Below are 23,631 nucleotides of genomic sequence, written 5' to 3' on the forward strand. Positions count from 1 at the left end.
TCTTTGCCAAAATCAATATTAGCGACATGCAACTCATTTCCCTTGATCGTGTCACATATATGGACAAAGATATTACATGATGTGTTTGTGTATATTTTTTTAATATTATTTCCTATTCTGCTCTTATTTATAGGAAAACCTGGTTATCAGCCTTCTGGCCACGGGATCTGAAAGCATTTTCTGTCAATCCACTTCTAGTACAACCTACTCATTACATAGGGGACAATAATTATTTCAGTGACACAGAAACATCCAATATATGGGAAGATGTCCACGAAAGAGAAAACGGTGGAAGCAATGAGAAAAAGGGAGACCCGGCAGCGGGCAAGGATAGTCTTGAAGAAAATGATGCAGATTCGCCTCAAGATCATTTCAAAATGCCCACAGCTGATTCTAAAGAGGATGGGAAGGGTGTTAATCTTACTGCTACAGATCATGCTAAGGAGGAAGGGAAAGAGCAGAAAATCGAAAAAACACCTATCGCTTCCTCGGGAGAAGAAAAAATACCAAAAAATGAAAAGCAAGCTGAAACTGTTGAGCAAAGTAGACAACAAGATGAACTATGATGAAGCTATGTTGTTGTTAAGTAAATTTCTACTTGTTCATAGTTATGTGCTGTGTGTCGAGCACAGAATGCAGAAGTGAATAATAATAATGCTGATTTGATGGTTGATCCATATGGACAGAGACTTTGCCTCTTCTACACACTCAGTGATCACCATCAGATACCCAGAACTCTGAAGAGTTAGGAGTTTTTCTTTGGTATTTTTTGTGACTAGATTTAAATTTTAAAAAAAAAGGATGGTCCAGTTGGTAACTTTATTCCCAGATCATGTCCGAGATTTTGCTAACAGGTGTCTTAGCTCACCACCGGTCTACCCGTCTTTTTGGACAGGGAGATTGCTCCTGGGACAGGCAAAATGAATGCCTTTTTAACAGATGCTAAAACATATTCTTAGTCAGTGGGTGTAGTTTAGCTTGTAACAGGGGTGTGAGAGTTCCTCTTTTCAGCTGATTTCCTCATTTTTGGGTGGCAAAATTTAAGTTTCTTTTATTTTCAGCCCATATTTGATGTTTTTACCCTGATTTTACTCTTTTTTCGATGTTTTTTAGTGATTTTCCTCATTTTTGGTCTGTGGCCTCTCACACCCCTGTTGTAAGTGCTAAATTCAATATAGCAACATGTATTCGACCTGCGAGCAGTGACGGACAAACCTCAAATAGTTGAGATATTGTGCGGTACCAGAATTGAATGTGAAATGAAGGGCTGAAAATGATTTATTTGTTGTAAATCATAATATGATTCATATGCCCAAATGTGTTTAGTTGAATTAAAATCTACTTTTCTGCCTCTCATATCAAGGGGATGATAAACCAGCATAAATTTCTGTACATGAAGAGTGAGGTCAAGGTTATTCAAGCAAGTATGTGATGAAATTGGACTATCCTTCATAAGAATAAATGTTTTGAACTAGGCCTTTTACAATCAAATGAGCATGGATACTGGGGCCAATGTATGTAAACTTTGCAACTTTTCACTTTCTCCTTTTAAATGTCCATTATAACAAACTTGTTTGTAATATACCTCATGTTGTTTTGAGTTTGGTAGTGATATCACAGCCCCTGGGTGTTTTATGTTGCGTAGCCTTGATACGCATGACATAGTTATCAAAATCACAGCATAATATGATTGTATATAAAGACGAAACAATTGGAATACTTTCTCACATACAGAGTTGTATTTTAACGTCAATACCAAACTCAAAGTGACACAAGGTATGACTCTGCCCTGTCATGACAAAAGGGCATAACTGATACATTGAATATTTGTCGATAAAAGGCAAGGGGCTGGTCTATCGATATGCTTGAGCAAACTGCATATGACCACTACAATGTTCAATGGCCTTATTATGATGTGCGGGAGTTTATCTAATATATCGTTTAAATGCATGGGGCCTGAACAAAACTTGATGCGTGCACATACTGCCGGGCAGGGAACAATGATCATTGCCAACAAACTGCCTGGCAATGATTGCACATGTCACCTCATCTATAGACAATTAAAACATAAAAGTAACTGTAAGATTAGGTTTATATGTATTATTTTGTTATTTTTATTATTTTTATTATTATTATTATTTAGAATCTGACATATCATGTCATAAGAATACACAGCAGAGTATAATCACTGTACTGTTAAAAAGTATTAAATTGAATGCAATCAGAGATTCAAACTTAACTCCGTAAGCCTTTTTGAAATATGGCAGGCACAAAGAGAGAGGGCGTACTTTGAAGTGAGTAATCTTTTGTCAGCTGAGAAGCATACAAAAGATTACTCACTTCAAAGTATGCCCTCTCCTTTTGTGCCCGCCATATTTCAAAAAGGCTTATGTATTATCAGCTTCAGCTACTGTGACAACTCATGCATGTCCCGGGGAGGATGGTAGCACATTAATTATTACATCTTATGGTCCAAGGAAATATATGAGATAACATGTTTGCTGAAACAGATAATATTATACTAAAATCTTACATCTCCAGTATCTATACTATTTTTCTTCTTGGGAGGCAGTAATGTCAATGTGTTGAGGCATCCATGTTGGGTGCATCTATTTAGTGTCTTTAAACGTGCATGTGTGTATGCCAATGTTCCGATTTGAAGCTGCCCTCATTCATGTCACTGCCACAAAATAGAAAAATGGTATAGGAATTGTTTTTTTCTAGGCCTTATTTTTGGTGAGATTTCAACTCTGCACTTCTTACCATTGACTCAAGTGGATTAGACATTCTTACATAATGTGAACTTCACACTTATAAAATGAGAGTGACAGGTTTCACAGTTTACACCACATGTAGCTCTAATTGGTACTGAACAAAGTGCATGTCTGGGGTCATGCTGGGTATGAAAAATAGCAATGTGTCAAACATGTGTGACACGATAATGAAAATTGTGAACTTTTTTCTGCACATTTTGCATTTTCATGTTGCATTGTTAATTGGGTGTGTGTAGGTGTGTGGTTCAAATAAAGCTTGGATGTTGGTTTCAGTAGAACATCCCTGGTTTAAGGAGGTGATAGTTGTAACAGTAAAGGAGAAATGTAACTTTTGTACTGTTTGCCTATAATTAAAAACACAGATAAAAAGAATTTATCACGTCTGACGTCATCTGTCAATCAAATTCGAGCACGGTTTGTTTACAAGTGTCGTGATGATGACTTGCTGAACGCGGATTTATAACCGGGCGCCTTATTGTTAATTTTGCACCTTTCGACATGCAAACCATCTCAAAAGTTAGGTCTACATAGTAGGAAACTTTCTTAACCGAATGCACCATGTCCACAATGCCTAGAAAAGCTGCTTTTTGCCTTGTAAAAGTACGGAATTTTTTCACCATTTGCTGCTATTCCTTTTCGCCGATCAGCACCAGATAGAGCGGTCTTCCTTTTACGCGCTGATTAACCTGTGTAAACCAATCAAGGATCGTAATTGACAGTGACATCAGACGCGATAAATTATCTTTATCTTTGTCTTTCATTATAATGCAGTCAGTAACATGCTAAATTGAGCTGAGCTTTGTCTACTCACAGTGCTTCTGGGGCACATACCATAACATTAACCCTAACCAGCAACAAAACTATAGTGCTCCTGGGGCACTGTGTGTCAGCCCCACCCAGTTGATTTCTCACTGACAGCACAGACTGCAAAAGGCACTAACATGATATAATTCCTTGGTCATGTGTCAATGTCAACAGATGAATACATGATTTGATACATTGGTACTCAGATATGTGATACATTAATACTCAGATGGGTTCCAGTTAATTGCACTTTGTCTCCAGGAGAGTATTGTTTGGAATTGAGGTCAGTCAATTAGCAGCATGTTGACACCAGTAATAGGTCATGAGCCAAGTTTGGAGTCCTAAAAAGGTGGACTGGATTCAGGACTTGGCTCACGAGTATGGCCTTAAATAGCATATTTCTAATTGAGCATCCAGAAATTTCTATTGAGGTATGCTTTTTGGAAAATACCAGATGCTGCTGACCTCCCATCATGGCATTATGATTTTGGTGGCTATAGGTCACATGCACAAGCGCATGTGTGTGTGTGTTTCTATTGATGCTAAATAAATTTCACGAAAAACACAGGCTGCTATTAAGCAGATAATGGGACAAACGTCTATTTCTATTGAGCTAAATAAGTCTGTTAGCCAGTGTATGGAATATTCCGGAATATTATTCTTTTGATGCAGCCTTTATGAAGATACACTGTAAAAAACAATATGTCTGTATGATTGCCAAATTGAATAATTTTTTTTTAAACAGTGCACTTTGTAATGTACGAATTTGACCAAACCTTGCACTGAAGTTGTATAAAAGAAGTTGACTGCCATATAGAATGTAGTGGCTTTTCACACAATAAGGAATAGAAACAAAAGAAAATGTATTCAGCTATATGGTTACTAGTACTTTAGTCAAACCAAATGTTTGTTTGACCATGTAAACTCAAACTATTGTAGAATGCCTGTGGGGACCAAAGAGATTAGACCAAAAGAGTACCAAATCCACAATGTTTGCGTGCCATTCATGGAGGCAAGATCATTTACCTATGGATTATTTCTCCATGTGCATGGCAAACTTTGATTTTAAATGTGTGATTGTTTGCATTATGCATGTAATGCATTGGGCTTCTTATATGATGGATTTACCATAGCATTATACACAGGGCAATTCTGACTTGGAACTCTTTGGGTTTAATCTCTTTGGCGGGGGACTCACAAATCAATTCTCAAATCAGTGAAATGAAGAAACAAATCATGTTGTAGAATGTAGATGTGACAAACTGCTCTATTTGGACAATTTGTTTTAAAAATTTTGTAAACATGGTGTAAAATTGGTGCTCTTAAAATTGTTCATTATATATGCATTATGTATTTCATATTACGCCTTGCCATTGGTTGATATTTTTTCACTATATTGTTATTTTTGTCGTAGTGTGCCAGAAAAGGCTATAATGTCAAGCTGCTAGTATTGAGAAACTCTTATCTATGGATACACAGGTACAATCTTCTAGGGCTATGTGAAATCTATGGGCCCTCATCTATTTTAATGGGCTAGAAATCAAATAGTGTTATACTGGTCCATTTTATGTGACCCTTTGTAAGACATCAGACTTACAAAATCAACAACAGGTAATGCCATGGATTAATATTGAAGTCGGCATTGAGTCCATGTTATTGAATCTAGTGACATATTCTGTGGGCCCACAGGGTATCATATCAGCAGGCTTTTGGCCTGATGACCTTATTTCAAATACTGGTACAGTACGTGTTCAAGTGGGTTTTAACCCAAGCAAGTTTTCATTCTGATGGGCTGTTAATTAATTTTTTTTGCCGTAGGCCTGTGAAAATTATAGAGGCCCTTTCAAATGCAAGGCCCAAATTAAGTGGCCCTTTAATATAGGTTTATTTTGTTTACTTAGAGCCCTGCCCATCGGTATCCAATACTTGTTGGGTAGAGAATCAAAATGTCGTCTGACAAACCTTTTCTTTATGCCCTTAAAGAAATTATGTGACAACAGTTGAACATCCGAAATTTCACATACCTGTACATTTATTGTGTAGAAATCTCAGAAATGTTGTATGTAACTATTTAGTTTAAGGCAGGGGTAGCATCACTCTCACTCATGAGGTCATTGACCTGTCACTTGCCAATTTTATGTGATGTTGCCATGTTTACTTTCCACTCTTAGGCCGAGGAAAAAATTGTTTGGTTGTCCACTACAACTTCTCTGGAATAGTAGTGGGTGGGTGGAAAATGTGTTTTTTGTAGACTTCATAGATGAGACAAAAATACCTTAAGGGATTGGCCGCAGCACTGCCTGAATTTTGCACATGTAATGAGCCAGGTCTATGGCTTTATGTGCACACTCAGATCAACCAACTTGTTTAACTCCATGAGAACTACCTGCCGATTGGCCAAAAAGAAGTTTTCATTATCAATTGGACCCATCAGCAACATTGTTAGAAAAATTTCACCACACAAAAAAATTGGGGTGAATTATTTGCAAAGCTCCATTCTGATTGGTGATTAAAGTGAAGTTATCATGTAATTGACCAATCAGAGACAATGTTAGATCGGCAGGTAGTGCTCAGGGGGTTAATTAATTTAGAGAAGAATTTAATCCATCTGACAAAAATCAAATTTGCTCACAATCTTTATTGACTAGTTCAAAAGAAAGAAAAGCTATATAAACACTTTCATGTGAATTTAAACACAAAATTGTCTTATTCTTATACATTCTTGATTTCTTTAAAAGTTTATGTTAAGTTGATATAGCTGTAAAGTTTTTTTTCTGCAGATAGATTGTGAAAATTCCTGCCTGACAAGTTGTTAGTTTCAAAGTAAACATGACATTAAGTCCTTGTGTAATTGTGTATATTCCATTTTTGCTTAACTCTTGCCATTAGAGACTGATGCAGCTTAGGTTTTGTTTAAGAAGTTTAAACATCTTAAAACGATGGTGCTATGTAATATAATATAAATGGGATGCAATGGTTTATGTGCTTAAAGATATATATCACATTTTCTGAATACTTTATAACAGGAAATTTTGACAAGGTGTTTATATTTGGGGTTATTTGAGATAATTTTTGGAACTGCAAATTAGAAAAGATGAACAGAAATTGTCATCAATATGGAGATCAGTTAATTAAATACTTGCGTATGTGATTCTGGTAGGTCAGAGGTTGGTGTATAATCTGAGCAGCATTCTACAAGTAGGGGTAGATAAAGTTGTACAACCAGGGGTACATAAAGCTGAGAAAGTCAGTGATTTTCTGTACCAAACATTTGAAAAGTACTCCTCCTTATGTATTTAAAAGGATCATTCTTAACTGTAATTGAGTATCCTTAAAAGAAAGTATACTGTTAAGCTATAAAGTACAGTATTCTGAAATGGAGTGTTCTTTCGAAAAAGAAAGTATTTTTGCTTTAAAGGGAGGGTTGATCATCGCAGAATAGGAGTTGATCATTGCATAAAAGGGACTAATCCTACTGAGATTTTCAAATGAGGCATTTTTCTGTACCAAAAGAGCACCACATTCTCAATAATATGTACATGTGTGCAACATTTAATTACATAAGAGAAATTGTAAAAGGATAATACAGGGATGTAAGTTTTATGTATTTTTACAGAATTCAGGTTTTTTCGTAGTCCAGATTTATGTAATTTATTTTATTTTCAGCCCAATTTTGGTCTTTTTAGCCCGAATTTATGCGCTTTTCCCAAAATTTTCTCTTCAGAGTTACTTACATCCCTGATAATAAGATACTCAGTCCAAATATCCTGTTCAGAGGTGTACTTATTTTGTTTAAGAAATTATGACAGGAATTTATTTAGTTTGAACAAATAGGTCCAAACTATATTCTGTAATGACAATCACTTGATATTTTTGGGTTATTACAACATCATGTTTGTTTTCTACACTTGTCGATGCAATAAATGTTTTGGTATTAAAATAATATTATTTTGATCGCTCTTTTATTTGATTAGTGGTTATAATAATTTGTCAGTTTGCATTAAAGATGAAGGGACTATGAGAGATGTCATGACCAAAGTGGTCAACAAGAGTCGATGTTCATGAAAGTTCATCTGTGTTGGTATAAATCATGATTTTGATTTAAACTTTTGATCCAAACACAAAGAATTAATTCCTACCTCGGAATTTTCAGATGGTAGTCCATCTTTCATCAGCGAGTGAGTGTTTGAGAGGTGTCAAACCACATTCACATCGAGTCTCCTGGACATTTTGTGGACTTGGACAAAGTGCACATACTCGACAGGGAGTCAAAGAAGCTGTTCATATCAAAGTCAACCAACCATCTCAACAAGACGGGGCCAGTTCAAACTTCCAGGAGTCTACGAGTCTATTATCAGGTCAAAGGTAAAAAAGATCACAACCTGATACAGTCACTCACTCACTGATGAAAGATGGAGTACCATCAGAAAATTCGAGGTAGGAATTAATTCTTTGTGTTTGGATCAAAAGTTTAAATCAAAATCAAGGGTCAATGTTCTTTGCCATGAAGTATAATACACACATATCATACACTTCTCAAAAATAATTAGGGGTTCATTCATAGGATTTCGGGCATGATCGCTGTTTATGCCCTCAATCCTATGAATGAACCCCGTTCATACATACCCAACATTCTTAGCAATTCAATACAGATGAAAATAATAAGGGTTTACAAGTTTAAATAACATTTCCATACCGTTTTCCTTCATAAATTGGAAGAAAACGAGTAGGCCTACTTGCAGGAAGCAGCTCTGCTCATGAGGTCAACGGCCGGGAGTCAACGCGTGATACGCGTCATCTTTTGCGTTCCGCGTGAGATGGGCGCGGTGACATGCGCGTGTACGCAACACTGGCAAATCGTGGATTGTGTTAATTAGGTTCCAACACTGCGTGACGCAGCTTGTTTATGCCCTGCGTACTGGTCATAAACGGTATTTATGACCAACAAAAATGGGCGCAAATCCAATCAAAAACGTCGTTATATCGTGAGTATGTATGAATTAAAGGATCATACTTATTTATTATCATTGTTCAAAAAGAGCATTATCCCTGAAAGTAAGATAAGTGTCATTTCTTTCAGTGTATGTTCAAGCAACAGAGCATTTGCCAAGTACTGATCTCCCCTGATACTGAAAAACCCCACCTTGGTCAGCACCATGAGAACAGGAAGAAAGAATGAAAATCACGATTGTCAGATTCTGATCCTTTAAAATTTGTGAAGAGTGTATATTCATGCTTTAGAAACTTGTGCCAAATCAGATCTTGTGCAACATGGTTATTGTACAGTGCTGTTACCTCAAGCATGGGGCCTCATCTAGAATATGAGGCAACCGTATATAGGCATGGGGTTGGCTTCATCACAGCCGATATTGATGATTGGTGAGCAATCATGATTGAACATTCTTATTCAATGGGTGCGTCTAGTAAAGAATTCACGTAATTTGATTGGTTTTCTGGTGTATAATATCTCACAATAGTTGATAGTGATATTAGTCAGGGCGCGCCGCCACGCAACGGCGACACGCTTGTTGCGCCTCAATGATCGCAGCGATAATGCATTCGCGTAATACATGTGCGAGAACTAAGAACGCGATTCGGCGGCTAAGATGTTTGTGATGGTTTCGTTCATTTAAAACAACGGGGATGTCCTCACCAAAGTAACTTTATTTTTTTTCTGAAAAGGGCAGTTTTTCGCAAAAATTACATTAAAACTGAATAAGAATGAGAATAAATGATAGATTTTTTGTTTTGCCTATCAATATCGTGTCATAATGGATGGGCTGGCCAATATTTTTATCGTAGTTGCCGCGCCGGCATCCACTACTCAAAATATTGGCCAGCCCATCCATTATGACACGATATTGATAAAAAGACAAAATCTATCATTTATTCTCTAAATGATCTGTAACTGTATCAAAAGGTTGATGTCCTTTGTTATAAAATTGATATTTTGATATGACAACAAATGCTTTAGTTTATGAACAATGTCACCAAAAGTTAATTTGGAGGATATTATGAAAACAAGACTTTTAAAAAAACCCTCATTTTGTACATGTAAGCAAGATTGATAGGAAAAAACAAATTAACTGCCAATAGCAACCAGCCAAATGTGGCCTGGATCTCATACAAGATAGAATTATACACAATCAAAAGTTCCAACAAAGTTAGTGCGCCACAGGTATAATTCGCAAAGCTTTCAATAAATTATATCATCCTCAGTGTGACAGTTTCATATATATGGTGTACTGAGTGACTGTAATGGCGCCACAATGATGCTTTTGATGTTGGATTTTTTAACATCCACTGCAAGGTTAGCTTATCTACAGGAAGAGATATCAAAACATACACTACACTTTTAAGTACTAAAACTTTTAGATGCTTTCTGATGAAAACAAATGTTTGAACAAGTCTCAGCAGTACATGATTTTTTTTATTTGTTGAGTATACAGCCTAGAAACTCTTTCTCTGCATTTCCTGTTAAGCGGCATACTTCTTAATGCCAAAATCATGGCGCCACAATCGTATGACACAATATCATCAGATTTCTGTTTCAGCTTAAGCTAAATCTCTCTTTGTGATTCACATTAGTTATTCACTTGCATTTTCAATTGGACTCCTGCAACAGCTCATGAAAGGGCTCTGTGTATTTTTCTTTCGCTTGGTATACACCAGGATATACATCTTGTAGATCTACATGAACGTTTTCATCACTCATCAATCCTCACTGTTTTCTGCGCCTCTGTCTTTAATCTGGTCAATTTTATACCACCATTTTGTATATAGATAGACTGGATTCTTTTTGTACAGGGCAAACTTGAACATCGCAGGTTTCTGCCTACTCTTCTCTACTATCACCACTACTGGTTTGAACTGACTGCTAGGTAAGTGATTAGTGCCTCAGATGAGAACCATTTAGCTTTTCATATGTGGCCGTGGTGCATTTATGTTTGATATAATGAAAATGTGCTCCAAATGCAAGAACCTAAGTATTAAAGTCATAATGCACGATTTCCATTAAATTTTCAATTTTGTTGATGATCAAAATGCTGAAAGCTAAAATAATAGTTCTGTCCATTTTAAGCAAGTTAAATAACTTGGAAAAACAAACAAAAAACCACTGGCTATTTTGGCCGATTTATGGATTCCAGGGGAGCTTAATGTCTGAATATGACATGTCATTTTGCTTTGTTGACTTGACAAAAACGACAAATTTGGCTGATTCCATTTTGGCGAACGTTAGGACATGAACATTACAAATATGTCAAAAAATCAGGTTCGAAAAAGAAATTTCATATTACCGTATAAGATCGTACATTTAGGCTTTAAATATTACTTTTGTGCAAATGGCCAGTCAGTCCATAATACAGTGCACTAAAATGTCTTCAAAACTTCAAAAAAGTTCCACAGCGTCTTGCGCCAGTTGCGATTAAAAAAATGTATTAAATGTAGAAAACATGTATCTGTGATATAAAATTGGATGGATGCACAAATTAATTGGTCGAGCTATGAGTTTAAAAAATATTCAAGTCAAATCCAATATTTTAAGACTCGTAGTGAGACCAATAAATTTATATTGGGTGAAAAAATATCCAATTTTATTATTATTATGTTTTCAGACTTTTTTCTGTGTCAAAAATGTGTTTTTTAGTCAGAGTGTGATATTTTGGCCAAAAAATAAATCTGTACAAAGTATAGGAAGGAAGATTCTGGGAACATAATAATGAGCCAAATTGTGCCTTTTCTCAGTTATTTATATGACATTGCTTTGAAGAAAATTACACAAAATATAAATATTTGGAATACATGTAATTGAACAACAAATACAAATATTATTTTGTCTTTTGTGTTTAAAATTAGTCAGATGGAAGCAAACATAATTTTCCTTGGAAATTAGAGAATGAAATCATCTTTATGGTCAGTCTGGTTACATCAAACAATTTTTGTGTCTTACTGATGACATATTATTGGCTGGTTTCCTACCTTGTCAACTCATTTGTGATTGATAAAGATTAACTGATTCAAGATGGGAGACATCTGATCTGACCCTAGAGGAATTTGACATTTTCAAATGTTTGAAACGCAGACAAATGCATATTTGTGCCAAATCCATGAATGATGATGATGTAATGTACCCTCTTCATGTCCCAAAGCCCCAATGGTGTTAACTTTCCTCAAATGAATTTACACTGAAATCTGACATGGCATGACACCACCCAAAGTTGAAGATGTGATGAAATGAGGTTTCCAGTCGAATTTATAGTTATGCTTCAAGAGATACATGAAGAAATCAAATGGTATGACACATTATGACTGATTTGAAACTTTGCCACAAAACAAAATATACTGATGTAGGAAAAAAACACCACCCATGATTGAGACATTTAATATAATGAAAGAGCAGTATTGACCTTTTCAGTAAATCCCATAATTCATTGCCATTATACCAGAGTAGTCGTCATGCCGACTTTCAATGCGCAGTAATGATGGTACCATACGATGACAACATCTCAGGTCTACCTGCAAAGACTTGTGGGATTTAACGAAAAGGTCAATTGAATTTCATAATTGCTTTACAACCTGCTTGATGTTTCTCTCATTTGTTTTTCTTTCCAATTTAATTATTTTCAGCTCAAAATGTCTGCCCTGAGAACCATAACGACAATCATCATTCTGTGTGCCGTGCAGCAGGCTGTCTCTACTGTTATACCTGATGAAAGTCAACCGTCAACTATGACATGTTATAACTGCTGTCAGGGGCCTGCTGGTGTATCAGGGGTGCCAGGTGTCCCTGGTTTGCCTGGGGGTTATGGCCCTCCAGGGCCTGTGGGCCCAAAGGGTGATGTTGGAATCTCTATCAAAGGAGAAAGAGGTAATGTTGGAGAAAGAGGATATGCTGGATCACAAGGGCCCCAAGGCAACCCTGGGGCCCCAGGAAAAGTCGGCCCTGAGGGGGTTCAAGGACTTCCTGGACAGGACGGATCAGACGGAGTTTCCGGATCTATAGGCTCAAAAGGAGCAAAAGGAGAACCGGGAATACCAAGATTTTCCGGTTTCACTGTTGTCAAAACCAGTCCTCAAGATACTTTGGGCGTTGTGACATTTGATGAGGTAGTTACAAATGCTGCTGGACATTATGATGCAAACAGTCACAAGTTCATCTGTCAAATTGCAGGCTACTATTCATTCACATTTTCCATTTTTTCCAGAGATGGCAATGCTCCATTTGTGGATTTGTATAAAAATGGAGCGACAGTTGTTAGTACCTACGTACATCCTTCACAAACCTCCAATTATCGTAATATGGGAACTAACACTGCATTGCTTCTATTAGTAACGGGTGACCAAGTTTGGTTACACAATAGATTTTCTGGTAATAGGCGACAAATATTTGCTGACCCTAGTTGGAAATATACCACATTTTCTGGTGTTCTTCTTCATGAAACCTAATAAATTTGAATAATTATGTCAGAATATGCAATTTGTAATAATTGTATATTTATTAACAAATCACATAGCAGCCAATGGCTGAATTGCATGACATTTATTAGTTTTTGTAACTTTCTGATCTTGTGAGAAACTTTTGCTTTCCGAATTTCTCGGATCACTTTATTTCTGAGCTTATTTCTAGCATACTTGTTTCCATCAGCAAAAGCCCTGTCTCAGACCAATGAGGGCCTTAACACGATCTGTCATCCAAGGCTTGTCACGAGAGTGTAACTTGACAGTCTTGGATGGAAGGAAAGTGTCAATGCCCCCACTTAGAATGTGATAGAAGGCATTTGCCTTGGATTGTACATCGTTCATGTCATACACTTCAGTGTAGTGCATATTCCAAAGCAAACCCAACCTGATAATGATTTATATTCATAGTTAGTAGATGTCTTTGAATGGCATTGAATTCAAATGTAAAGCTTTTTTTTATCATTTTGAGGTTATGACTGAATATGATTTTGTTGATCATTGCATGATGGGACAAGATTAAAGGGCAAGCGCATAGAGATAGATGTCCATGACTTGATGGCCAAATGAGCGCAAATGGAAAACAAAAACTGCCCTATTGAACTCGTGTGTAATCAATTCATGGTCATTCAGCCATGCAAATCCCCTTCTTGATTCAGAGCTCAGCACAGTGAGTTTTAAGGTGACCAGTCCCATTCTTTGTCCCAATACACTTTGTAGTTAGGTCCAAAAAAAAAGGTTTGTCTCAAAGCTCACAAGTGGTTTGAAAACAAATGCGAAATGCGATTTTTTTTTATGCCCGACTTGGTATTTTTATGGTATTTTGAGAAAAAAAGTCTGATTTTCCCCAAATTTTTCCGGAAAAAACCAAACAATTTTTTTTGAAATAAAAAAAATTTCCGCAATTCTTTTTTTTCCAAATCTCGTGATTTTACAAATGCACGCACAAGCTTGAGACAAACCTTTTTTTTTTGCCTTAGCAAGCATAGGCCTACTGAATTTGTGACTTTTAAAGGGGCAGTTTTTGTCTTCCATTCGGGCTCATTCAGCCATGGACATCTTTCATTTTCACACAACACTTGGTAAACAGTCAATAGTTATTTCTAAATTTTACCTTACAATGCTATGACGAAATGTTGAGAGGGGGACTTATTTCTTGTGAGGTATTTATTTAAAAAATAAGGTTATGATTTTTCAACAAAAGAAACATTTCTGATGCAAAATTTGGTGTAAAATCTGAATGACATTAAAATATGCACAATTATCATTATGAAATTTCCCCAATTCTACACATTCTAAATGTACAAGGGGTCAATCTCAAAACAGCTTGGTTGTTCCAATATGGAAAACCTCTTCTGGAAAGAAAACTTTTCTTTACAGATCTTCAGTTGCTTGGAACATGGAAGTAATACACATGGAAACTGGTCAAATACTACATCAAAGTGAGTATCATACTTGCCGCGATACTGAACAAAAGCAGTACAGTTGAAAGTGGAACAATTGAGTCAACGCATGGTCAACGTGTACCATGTCTAAAATCAAAGTTCCCGCTTAAAAATCAATAGCAGCACGAGGTCGTGTACTAAGTCCTGACAATGGGCTGTGTTATATTACCGCAGTACATGACTAGTTTTATGAACACAAACAGATTTTATAAAATCCCTACGTAATGGTCAGAATGCTATCAGTTTAATTTATACAATTTTATTAAAAATATGTAATTATGTGAAAACCTACCGATTAAATGTATATATATGCTAGACTTTCAGATAGCAGTTTTAAAACAAAAACTGAAATGAAATACAATTTATTTTACGCAAAAGGTAAAGATAATACCCGACTCTGGAACATTCTGCTCAACAGCAATTTCGGGCAGCCCCGGGCACACAAATAGATGCGGATTCATTTTATAATGTAAAGCATGTGCCAAGTCGATATCAATTATTACCGCTAATTAGCGGTTTAGACGTAAATGCATGATTTCCAATATTTTGAAGTTTAAGAAAATCTGTAAGTATAGGGTAGAAATCGATATTTTGATTGGATTTCTGTAATTATGGATTACAAATTTAACATCCCTGTCACTTTTTTCCGAATAAAAAAAACATACTTGAAAAATAATCAAGAAAAACACGATTTTGCTCAAAATAATAAACCTGTAAATAAACGAACTGGCAATAAAGGCGGCAAGTCTGATCCACATCAAAGACACGCTGACTACATTGTTATCACAATAGCTTGATACGTACCCTCTATAGAATGTTACGTAAATAATTCAATAGGTGTTGGATCGACCAGCTTCCATGTCTCTTACTTCCATGCTTGGAACAAGCTTCCTCCCAATCTTCGCATCAATTTTAATTCAATGAGTTTGGGTGAATTCAAACATGCAATTGATCTGTAAGTTTTGAATACTAATTTGAGCTCAACATTGCTGCATTTTGTTTTGTATCATGTTTGGTTCTTTCATTCTGTATAATATATATTTCTATCTTGTTATTATCATGTTCATGTATATAGAATTATAATCAGGTCTTCCAGGGAGACCAGTACATTTGTATTGATGGAATTTCCTGAATAAATAATGAATAAATAATAAATAACAATTGAAAAATGTAGAGTAAACCTCATCAAATAACTCTATTGGATTTATGAGATTGTAACTTAAACTCAACTTGGCTAAATCAATTTAAGTTTCACTCTCATTAATTCACAATTGAAATACACATGAATATGGCATAAAGTATCTGTAGCTTATACCTATTACCCATGAGGTTTGTTGTTCATGTAACATAATCTGATCCATTATAGTATTCGGCAAGGTCCTTCAGCAGTGCCAGACTGCTCTTCCTGATTTATTGCATAAAGAACTAGGTCACAGCAGGGTCACACAATGCTACATACCCCGTTAGGCGAAAGATGTGCTGATGTGATGATGACGTAATTCAATTAACCGATCAAAACCCCACTTCCATGTTTACGCTGTAAACAGCGCCAAATCGCTAGACCGCTGAAGGACCTAGCTGAAAACATGGTATATTCAAAAGATACTTTCTGGCCACAATTTTGGAATTTTCAAAGTCACACATAAAAATTAAACAAAATCTTATTTTAGTTCCTTTGTACAAATGTTTTAATTGGAAAACAAAGATATTTAGTTTCAACTTCCCAATCTTTACATGGTATGATGATCAAACAAAAGAAAAAAATGGAAGTAAAAAATATCATGTTGCAAGCAAAAATACAATACGAAGCATTTGCTTGAATTCTTTTGACCAGTTCAAGCACAGTGCATATCAAGGATGAGTGAAAGAAGGCCTCATTTGCAATAGCTGCCCTATAAACATTTGACTATTTCTGCATTCTTATTGTACACACCTAAAATATGGCTCTGGCAGCTATTGCAGATAGGCCTTTTGGCATTATAAACGTCTTATCTCATTACACAGAGTGGTATAAAGTACCTGCATAAGGGCCATGTTTCAGTTTCAAGTGGATGTAATATGCAGATGTTAATAAATGTGTATCACTTGTTGGGAATGAAATTGTACAATATAATGCACACAGATGTACACCGAGATGTTGATGCGTCTAAAGCACGAACTCGTTGGGGGGTGCATCAATATCCAAGTACATTATTTTGTACAATTTCTCAAGCAACAAGTGATATGCATTAATTAACATATTTCATATGCAAGAAAAAATTTCATGATTTTTGCTATATTTAAAAGAAAATTGTCACTAAAAATGTTGGAAAATACAACCAAATGTAAATGCATCACTCCACAATAAAAATGAATGTGTCAGACCACCCTCTACATGTAGTACACATAGTGCACACCCATGCAATTATACACAATGTCTGGTTCGCATTTTTATAATGTTTGCATGGTCCTAAGTCCAGTCAAACAAGTAGCAGGACAATATAGAAATAGAAAGTAAGGTAAAGGTATTTTCATACCCAAGTAGGCCTAGAAATCTGTGGCAGTTCGGGCGAATCCATTTGGATTCTTGCAAGAGAATTTTGCAAGAAAAGGTCCTTGATTCGAGCAAATCTACCTCCTGCTCCCGCTGCAGAATGATTGAAAAAAAATACTGCCCTCATTCAGTCATCCAAGATGGCGGCTTTGGCGAACGAAAGATTGGCACGCAACTGAGCTGTTTTTGCTGTTAAAATGCCCTCTCAAATCAGTATTATAGTACAAATTATTAATGATTCAGTTGCTTAAAAGTATAAATAGTCAAACCGGGAATCAACTTGGTACATATTTTTTTCTTTCTGTAAACTGCCAATGCATTACGTGAATCCATATGGATTCGCTTAGTTGATGTTTTACGAGAATCTTTGCGCGAATCGATTCTCGGATTCGCATCGGATTTCTGAGCCTCCCAAGATCACCAGGGGAATGAGAACACCTTTGACGTCATCTAAAAGCGACTGTTCATCAGCTACACATTAAAACCTACGGGTCAAAAATATTCCCATAGCTTTTTAAATTGTGGTTCTGAAACTGAGGAAATAAAAACCTCACAAAATTTTCCTGCAATACAGTACCTATAAAGAAGGGCTTCAGCTGCTTTATGCTCAATTTTACCACACTCATACAGGCTGTATCAAAATGATTGGTATGTCAGTGTTGATATCTACTGAAATGCTTCCTTCTTCCTAATGCAACATTGGATCCTCTTGAAATAACCAGTGTGTATAATGAAAGACCGAGATAAACAAACTAGTTCACATCTGACGTCGGGGCAAAGGTGCGCCGTGATTGGTTGCCGACCTGCGCAGTATGGCATTTCCTGTCAGAATTTCGGATGTGAACTTGTATTTTTTATCTCTGTCTTTCATTGTAGTTTTATGACCTTTCATAACATTAATCTACAAAGTATGTGAATCTTATGATACATTTTGATCAGACTTCTCTGTAGTCCACCTGTCATTGTGCATACTCGGGCTATTACCTATACACATAAAACTCCGATTGTATTAATAGATTTTCCTGATCTTTTCAGTCACCGTACACCCTCTGTTTGCATGATACCCACAAGGATATATGGTCACTAACATGTGCAATCCCCAAAAATAAAACAGACTGGCTGAAAATCTCAGGTATGATGAAGGGAGCCCTCTCCTCTTTCAACAAATAAAAAACAATTCGCCAGCGAAGTGTTACATTGAATCTGATTATCACTATGCAAACAGGATCACGCTTTCGAGTTCTGTGCCACGATCGAAATGATCGCAACACAAAGTCTATGGCATGTACTACTAATTCCAAATGGTGCGTGATCTAGCTGCCAAGGAGTTATGTAACCACTTCGCTGGCGAATTGATTGAAGCAAGGCAGGGCACGAATCACTCATAATGCCTAGATTTGTAGTACACGATGTCGAGACTATTTATTACATCTTTAGTCGAGTAAAGCTTGAAAACATCAGGATTAATAACATATTTTGATATTTCTCAAAAATCAATTATGACAGTCTTGCCCATAATTATTGAAAACAAAATGGGTACTGATCACTTTGATACAGCCTCTACAAGCAAATCTGTTTATCAACAATGGCACCATACATTGATAATCCAATGACACTCTTATTTGCAGTGATTTTATAATGACCTTGTACCTCATTAATACCAGGCTCATACACCTGTTAGAGTGCACTTCACAGCAAACACAATGTCTTACTGAAAATGTTTAAATGTCGTAAAGGATATAAAAACGTTTCAATAACATTTTTGAAAACGTGAAGCAAAACATTCTCAACAGAATGTTATTTAACTGTTGACAAAATATTTTGCAAAAAAACTGGCCAAAAGTATTTTACAATAAAATTTTAAAAACGTATTTATGATCTTTATATAACCCAACATTTAACTGTTTTAAGAACATTTTTGTGTTTGCTGGGTTTGTACAAGGATTGTTCAGCCTTTTCCCAGATGCCACCAATCAATGTTCAGACCAGCAGCAAAATATCACATCAATTTGCCCAATCAGTGTGTCGCAACTCACCGAGCTCATGTGCATAGCGATCAACATTCATGCACCCTATATCCTTTTCTATCATACCAAATATACTGATGAATCAGTAACTTCATAGCACTATAGTATGGTGTAATCTGAACAGTTTGATCCTTGTGTGGAAGCAAGTTTGCTAAGCAATGACAAAACACTGTGCCATTATAGCCAACATGTAGAGTCCAGGAATGAGGCCCCAGTATAAGAGAACCGTTGGGCTATTCCACCTGAAATCCACACACACCTGTACAAGATCTCACTGTTATTTAATTCCAGTTGCACCTTATGTGCAATCCAGCTGGAAATGTTGCTGCATTTTTGTGTTGAATAACAGTTTAAAATTGTTGAAATATACAAATTACATACCGTCACATATCTGCTACTATCATTGCCCAACTCATTTTTTGTTTGTCATTTTGAGAGCAAGTACAAAATATGGTTCAAGCATGCATTTAAACATATTTACTCACCAAAACAAATCATGAGACAAATTAAAAGAATAATCAGAAATGATTATACATAAATGATGCATGCTTGAATTGTTTAAAATTACAAAAAAAATAAAAAAATAAATGTGTTGGGCAATTATCGTAGCAGGTTGACAATATTTTCTTTGGAATTCCAAAATCTACCACACATTTCCACTTTTTACAGATGAAAATGGTTGGATCTGGAATAATTGTTGAATTTGTTAGAATTCCAACATCTTCCTCAAGGGGTGTGTGGATTTCACATGGAATAGCCCATTTTCCCTTAAGGCAGCCATTACATTCCAGAGGAACTACACCTGTAGCACAAATAGCTGCTTTATATAGAAAGTAAGTGTTATGAGCGTAATGAACAGAACTGTTGAAACACCTGCAGGATGTTAGGATCTGTGTCACTGGTGAAGAGAAGATTCTCTAATGTTGATGTGTACTTGGTCACCTGGTTATAATGCTGTAATGTGAGATGGAAAGAAATGAAAAGACGGAATTAGTATATGTGGTTCCTATTTAGCAGGTGTATTTCATGAAGCATATAGCAACTATACTGCACATTAAAAGTATCAATACACTTAAAACAAGCACATTTTAACGAAGCTACAAATTTTAGTAGTGTTGAAATTCTTTGAATCTAGCATTTACCACAACATATGATTATCCAATTTTAGTTCAAGAGATTATCAGTGAATAGCCAAAACCCTAAAATTCACCAAGCATGTTTTGGGACACTTTGAACTCAAATGGCTTATATTGCAATAGAGGTCCTGCATATGACGTATCATCCCGTAAATATGGCGGACTACTCAAATGCATTCAACAAAAGCATGATTGCAATCTACCGTGACAGTTTGTCACACACACATAACCCTGCACTACGTTGATGACAACATTTGATTGAATGGATTGCACTCCGCCATAACTACGGTGAAGGGCACTGGTTCAAATCCTTTATTTGGAGCCAATCGATAAAAGAATGCAAGGCCTCTATACATATTATAAACCTCATATATAGATTCCTGTCATCTGATTGAAATAAAAGTGGGCCATTGTTTTAACTTTGCCCTGTATTTGAGAGAATTTCAGTCAATATTTGTTTAATATGCTTACCACTATAAATATTTGTTGAAGCCTCTGTATGGAATAGTTGAACCATGGTGTATGAAATGGCGCTCCACGGTTCTCACAAGATACTATGTGTTCTGTCAGAATCATGATAAACCTCTGAAATTGACAACAATAAAAATACAAAATAAAGCTAATGATGATAATGAAAACAGTGCAAGCTATATTAAATTCTACCAACTCCTCTTTCAAAATCTTATTTTGCATCCTGCATTCATAAGGAAACACTGCAAATATGATAGCAAAGCCAGCATCATACAGTATGCACTGGTTATCATGATTGTGTGCTAGAGCATAATACCCCTATCATACTTCCATGACGTATCAGCCAATGACAATCATTGATTGTGTGCGTTTGTCTGCAATGCGTGTGTCACACCGCTGAAGTAACATGAAACCAGCACAATGCAAAACACACTCAGCTGATCTGAATTTGGAAACCATGGTATGCACACAAACACAATTGGGGATAGCACTTATGGGCTCTGGTATGAACGTTTCGACAGTATTTTTGTGGGACCTGAGAGCACATCAGACATCGAATTGAATTCTGAATACGAGGAATGTCCTTCTGATATCAAATAATTTTGACTTTTTGAAATTTGTGATATAATACAAATTTTATATTTTTAAAATTTTGATACTTAAGGCGATATAATACCCTGATTTTCATCAGTACCCATCTTCTTTTTTTTGTTGCAAATTTATGAAGTATATAAATATGTTCATCATCTTATGTCCTGAACTTATAAAATATCTCTACATACAAAGTGGTTTTAAACCATTTAAGAAAATCATTTTAGCCCTATATATTTTTTTGTTTACTGTATCCTGGTAACTGAGATGTGTGTTTCATAACAAACCATAATATATTCTATTGAACATGTCCAAGTAGAATACATGAATAGAATACATTAAATCCTTTGTTATACTATCTATAGAAATGTACTCACTGATTATAACACTGAATAAATTAAATAGGCCTAATCTCTTCCACATAGACAATTTAATACTACACCATGTATGTATCTTCTATAATGTGTTGTTAGGAAAAGAGATTAAAAAAGGCTATAAGGTCATCAAAGGTCAGGTTATAGGTCAATTGGTTCAGGTCAAATTCAGGCATCAATTTTGAATACATGTGATAGTCTGTGATATCATACATGTCATAATGAGGCATCAATTTTGATATTTTGTCTGTTACTGGATATATAATGGAAATGTGTGAGGTGGATATACTAAAATACCTTGGGATGTAAATGGTGAGTACAATTTAGATTGCCTAGTTGAGATGGATTGGGCAAATAAATATAAAATAGTTACCAAAATCACAAAAATGAAGCTTACGGAAAACTACCTGATATGGTGGTATAGGTGACAAAAAATACAATCTTTTTCAACATTGCTGTAGTGTGGTTCTGGTAACCTGTTACCTATGGCTTAATTAAGTTTCAATGACAGTGTCGCAAGTTCAAAATACAAAATATAGCTCAACATTGAAAATAGAAGCATTTTAACCGGTTCGGTTTTTGATAGTAGTGGAGCACCAAGTTCATGAAGTCATAAAAGAAATCAGGGACCACTTATTCCCATTTTACATATCAACATTATTTCCCTAATGTGTTAGCAACACATATCCAAAATTTTAACGAAATCCGTTGATAGTAAGCTTTCCAAAATGAAGTGAATTTAAAACATCAGTGATGTACCACTTTTTGGTTTATACCATTAGAAGCATGTACGTGTCATTGATACTGATGCCACCAATTGAACGAGAAGATTTGCCCCTTCATTTTGCATACCACTTTGTCCAATTTCTTTTTCTCATTTCTTCACAAAATGCAAAAAAATGCAAAAAAAAATGCAATGGGTGTAGTACCCCCTTAACAATCCTCGAAGTAAACTTTTTAAATCTAATGATATGAACTTAAAGTGTATGTAGCTGGGATGAAAAGTCGACGATCAATTTTAAAATAAATTTTGACCTTTCATATTGAAGATAAACATTTGTACACTTTTAGTACATATCATTAGATTTATAAAGTTTACTACAAAGACCGTTTAAATATCAATTTTTAATCATTTGCCATAAAATGCTTATTATATCGCAAATTTCATAAAATCAAAATTATTTGATATCAGAAGGACATTCTTAGTAGTCAGAATGTAATTCGATATGTCTGATGTGCTCTCATGTCCCACAAAAAATATTGCCCAAACATTCAAACCTCACCCCTTCATGAACATGTTATTATGAAATTATCAAATAGGTATGAGCTATTATGATCAAGCTGACCTATTAATGCATCATCATTTGGTGGTGCAGTTAGACAAATCACAATGTACAGATAATCCCTGTATGTATCAAAGACAATTATTTCAGCTTAAAAACTTTTCTTCACCTGGAAAATGATAAGGAATAGGTTCTTCTGTTCACTCTGTGCTGTCTCTAAGCTTTCCTGCAATCTCTCTACTTGGGCTTCACTGGGTGCAATAGCATAGAAATCATCATCTTCACCACTATCATCTTCCTGTAATCAGAAAAACATACAAAAATGTTGGTGGTCTGTTGTAATCACGCAGCAAATTATGAGAAGAGCCTTTGCTTGGGGTCATGGTGAACTATTTGATTTCTTTTTATTTCTACACTCTTTCATCTTTTAAAGTATTACTTCATTATGAAATAAACATCAAATAGGTTACAAATGCAGATATGATTAGTTATTACTTGGAAAACCTAAAATGGTGTAAAAAAACTGACTTGGACTAAAAATAAAGAAATTTGTCAAATTTGGGCAAAAAAAAACCAAAACCGAATACCTCGAAAAATTCTCATGTGGTCATGTGAATTTTTGTATACTTTAATCCTTGGGCATCTTTTAAGTCTTAAAAGACTTTGATACAAGTTTGATCTACTACAATATTGGTCTAACCATAGGTCAAGGGCTTGTATATCAAGGCTACATT

At 35.6% G+C, this 23,631-nt stretch overlaps 2 protein-coding genes across 2 annotated transcripts in view; one reads left to right on the plus strand and one right to left on the minus strand.

The window, feature by feature from the left end:
• LOC140137944 (procollagen galactosyltransferase 1-like) overlaps positions 1-7,523 on the plus strand; it is a 36,081-nt gene extending 28,558 nt beyond the window's left edge. Inside the window, 1 exon segment of the mRNA XM_072159750.1 lies at positions 134-7,523. Coding sequence (XP_072015851.1) covers positions 134-566 — 433 coding nt within the window. The 3' untranslated portion in view covers positions 567-7,523.
• An 8,551-nt stretch (positions 7,524-16,074) lies between these two features.
• LOC140137945 (nuclear cap-binding protein subunit 1-like) overlaps positions 16,075-23,631 on the minus strand; it is a 31,141-nt gene continuing 23,584 nt past the window's right edge. The window contains exons 18-20 of the mRNA XM_072159751.1: positions 23,067-23,195; positions 20,650-20,763; positions 16,075-19,996 (exon numbers count right to left, since the gene is read on the minus strand). Coding sequence (XP_072015852.1) covers positions 19,883-19,996; positions 20,650-20,763; positions 23,067-23,195 — 357 coding nt within the window. The 3' untranslated portion in view covers positions 16,075-19,882. The remainder of the gene's footprint in view (positions 19,997-20,649; positions 20,764-23,066; positions 23,196-23,631) is intronic.

This window comes from Amphiura filiformis, chromosome 17 (assembly GCF_039555335.1).
Source record: "Amphiura filiformis chromosome 17, Afil_fr2py, whole genome shotgun sequence".
NCBI lineage: Eukaryota > Metazoa > Echinodermata > Ophiuroidea > Amphilepidida > Amphiuridae > Amphiura > Amphiura filiformis.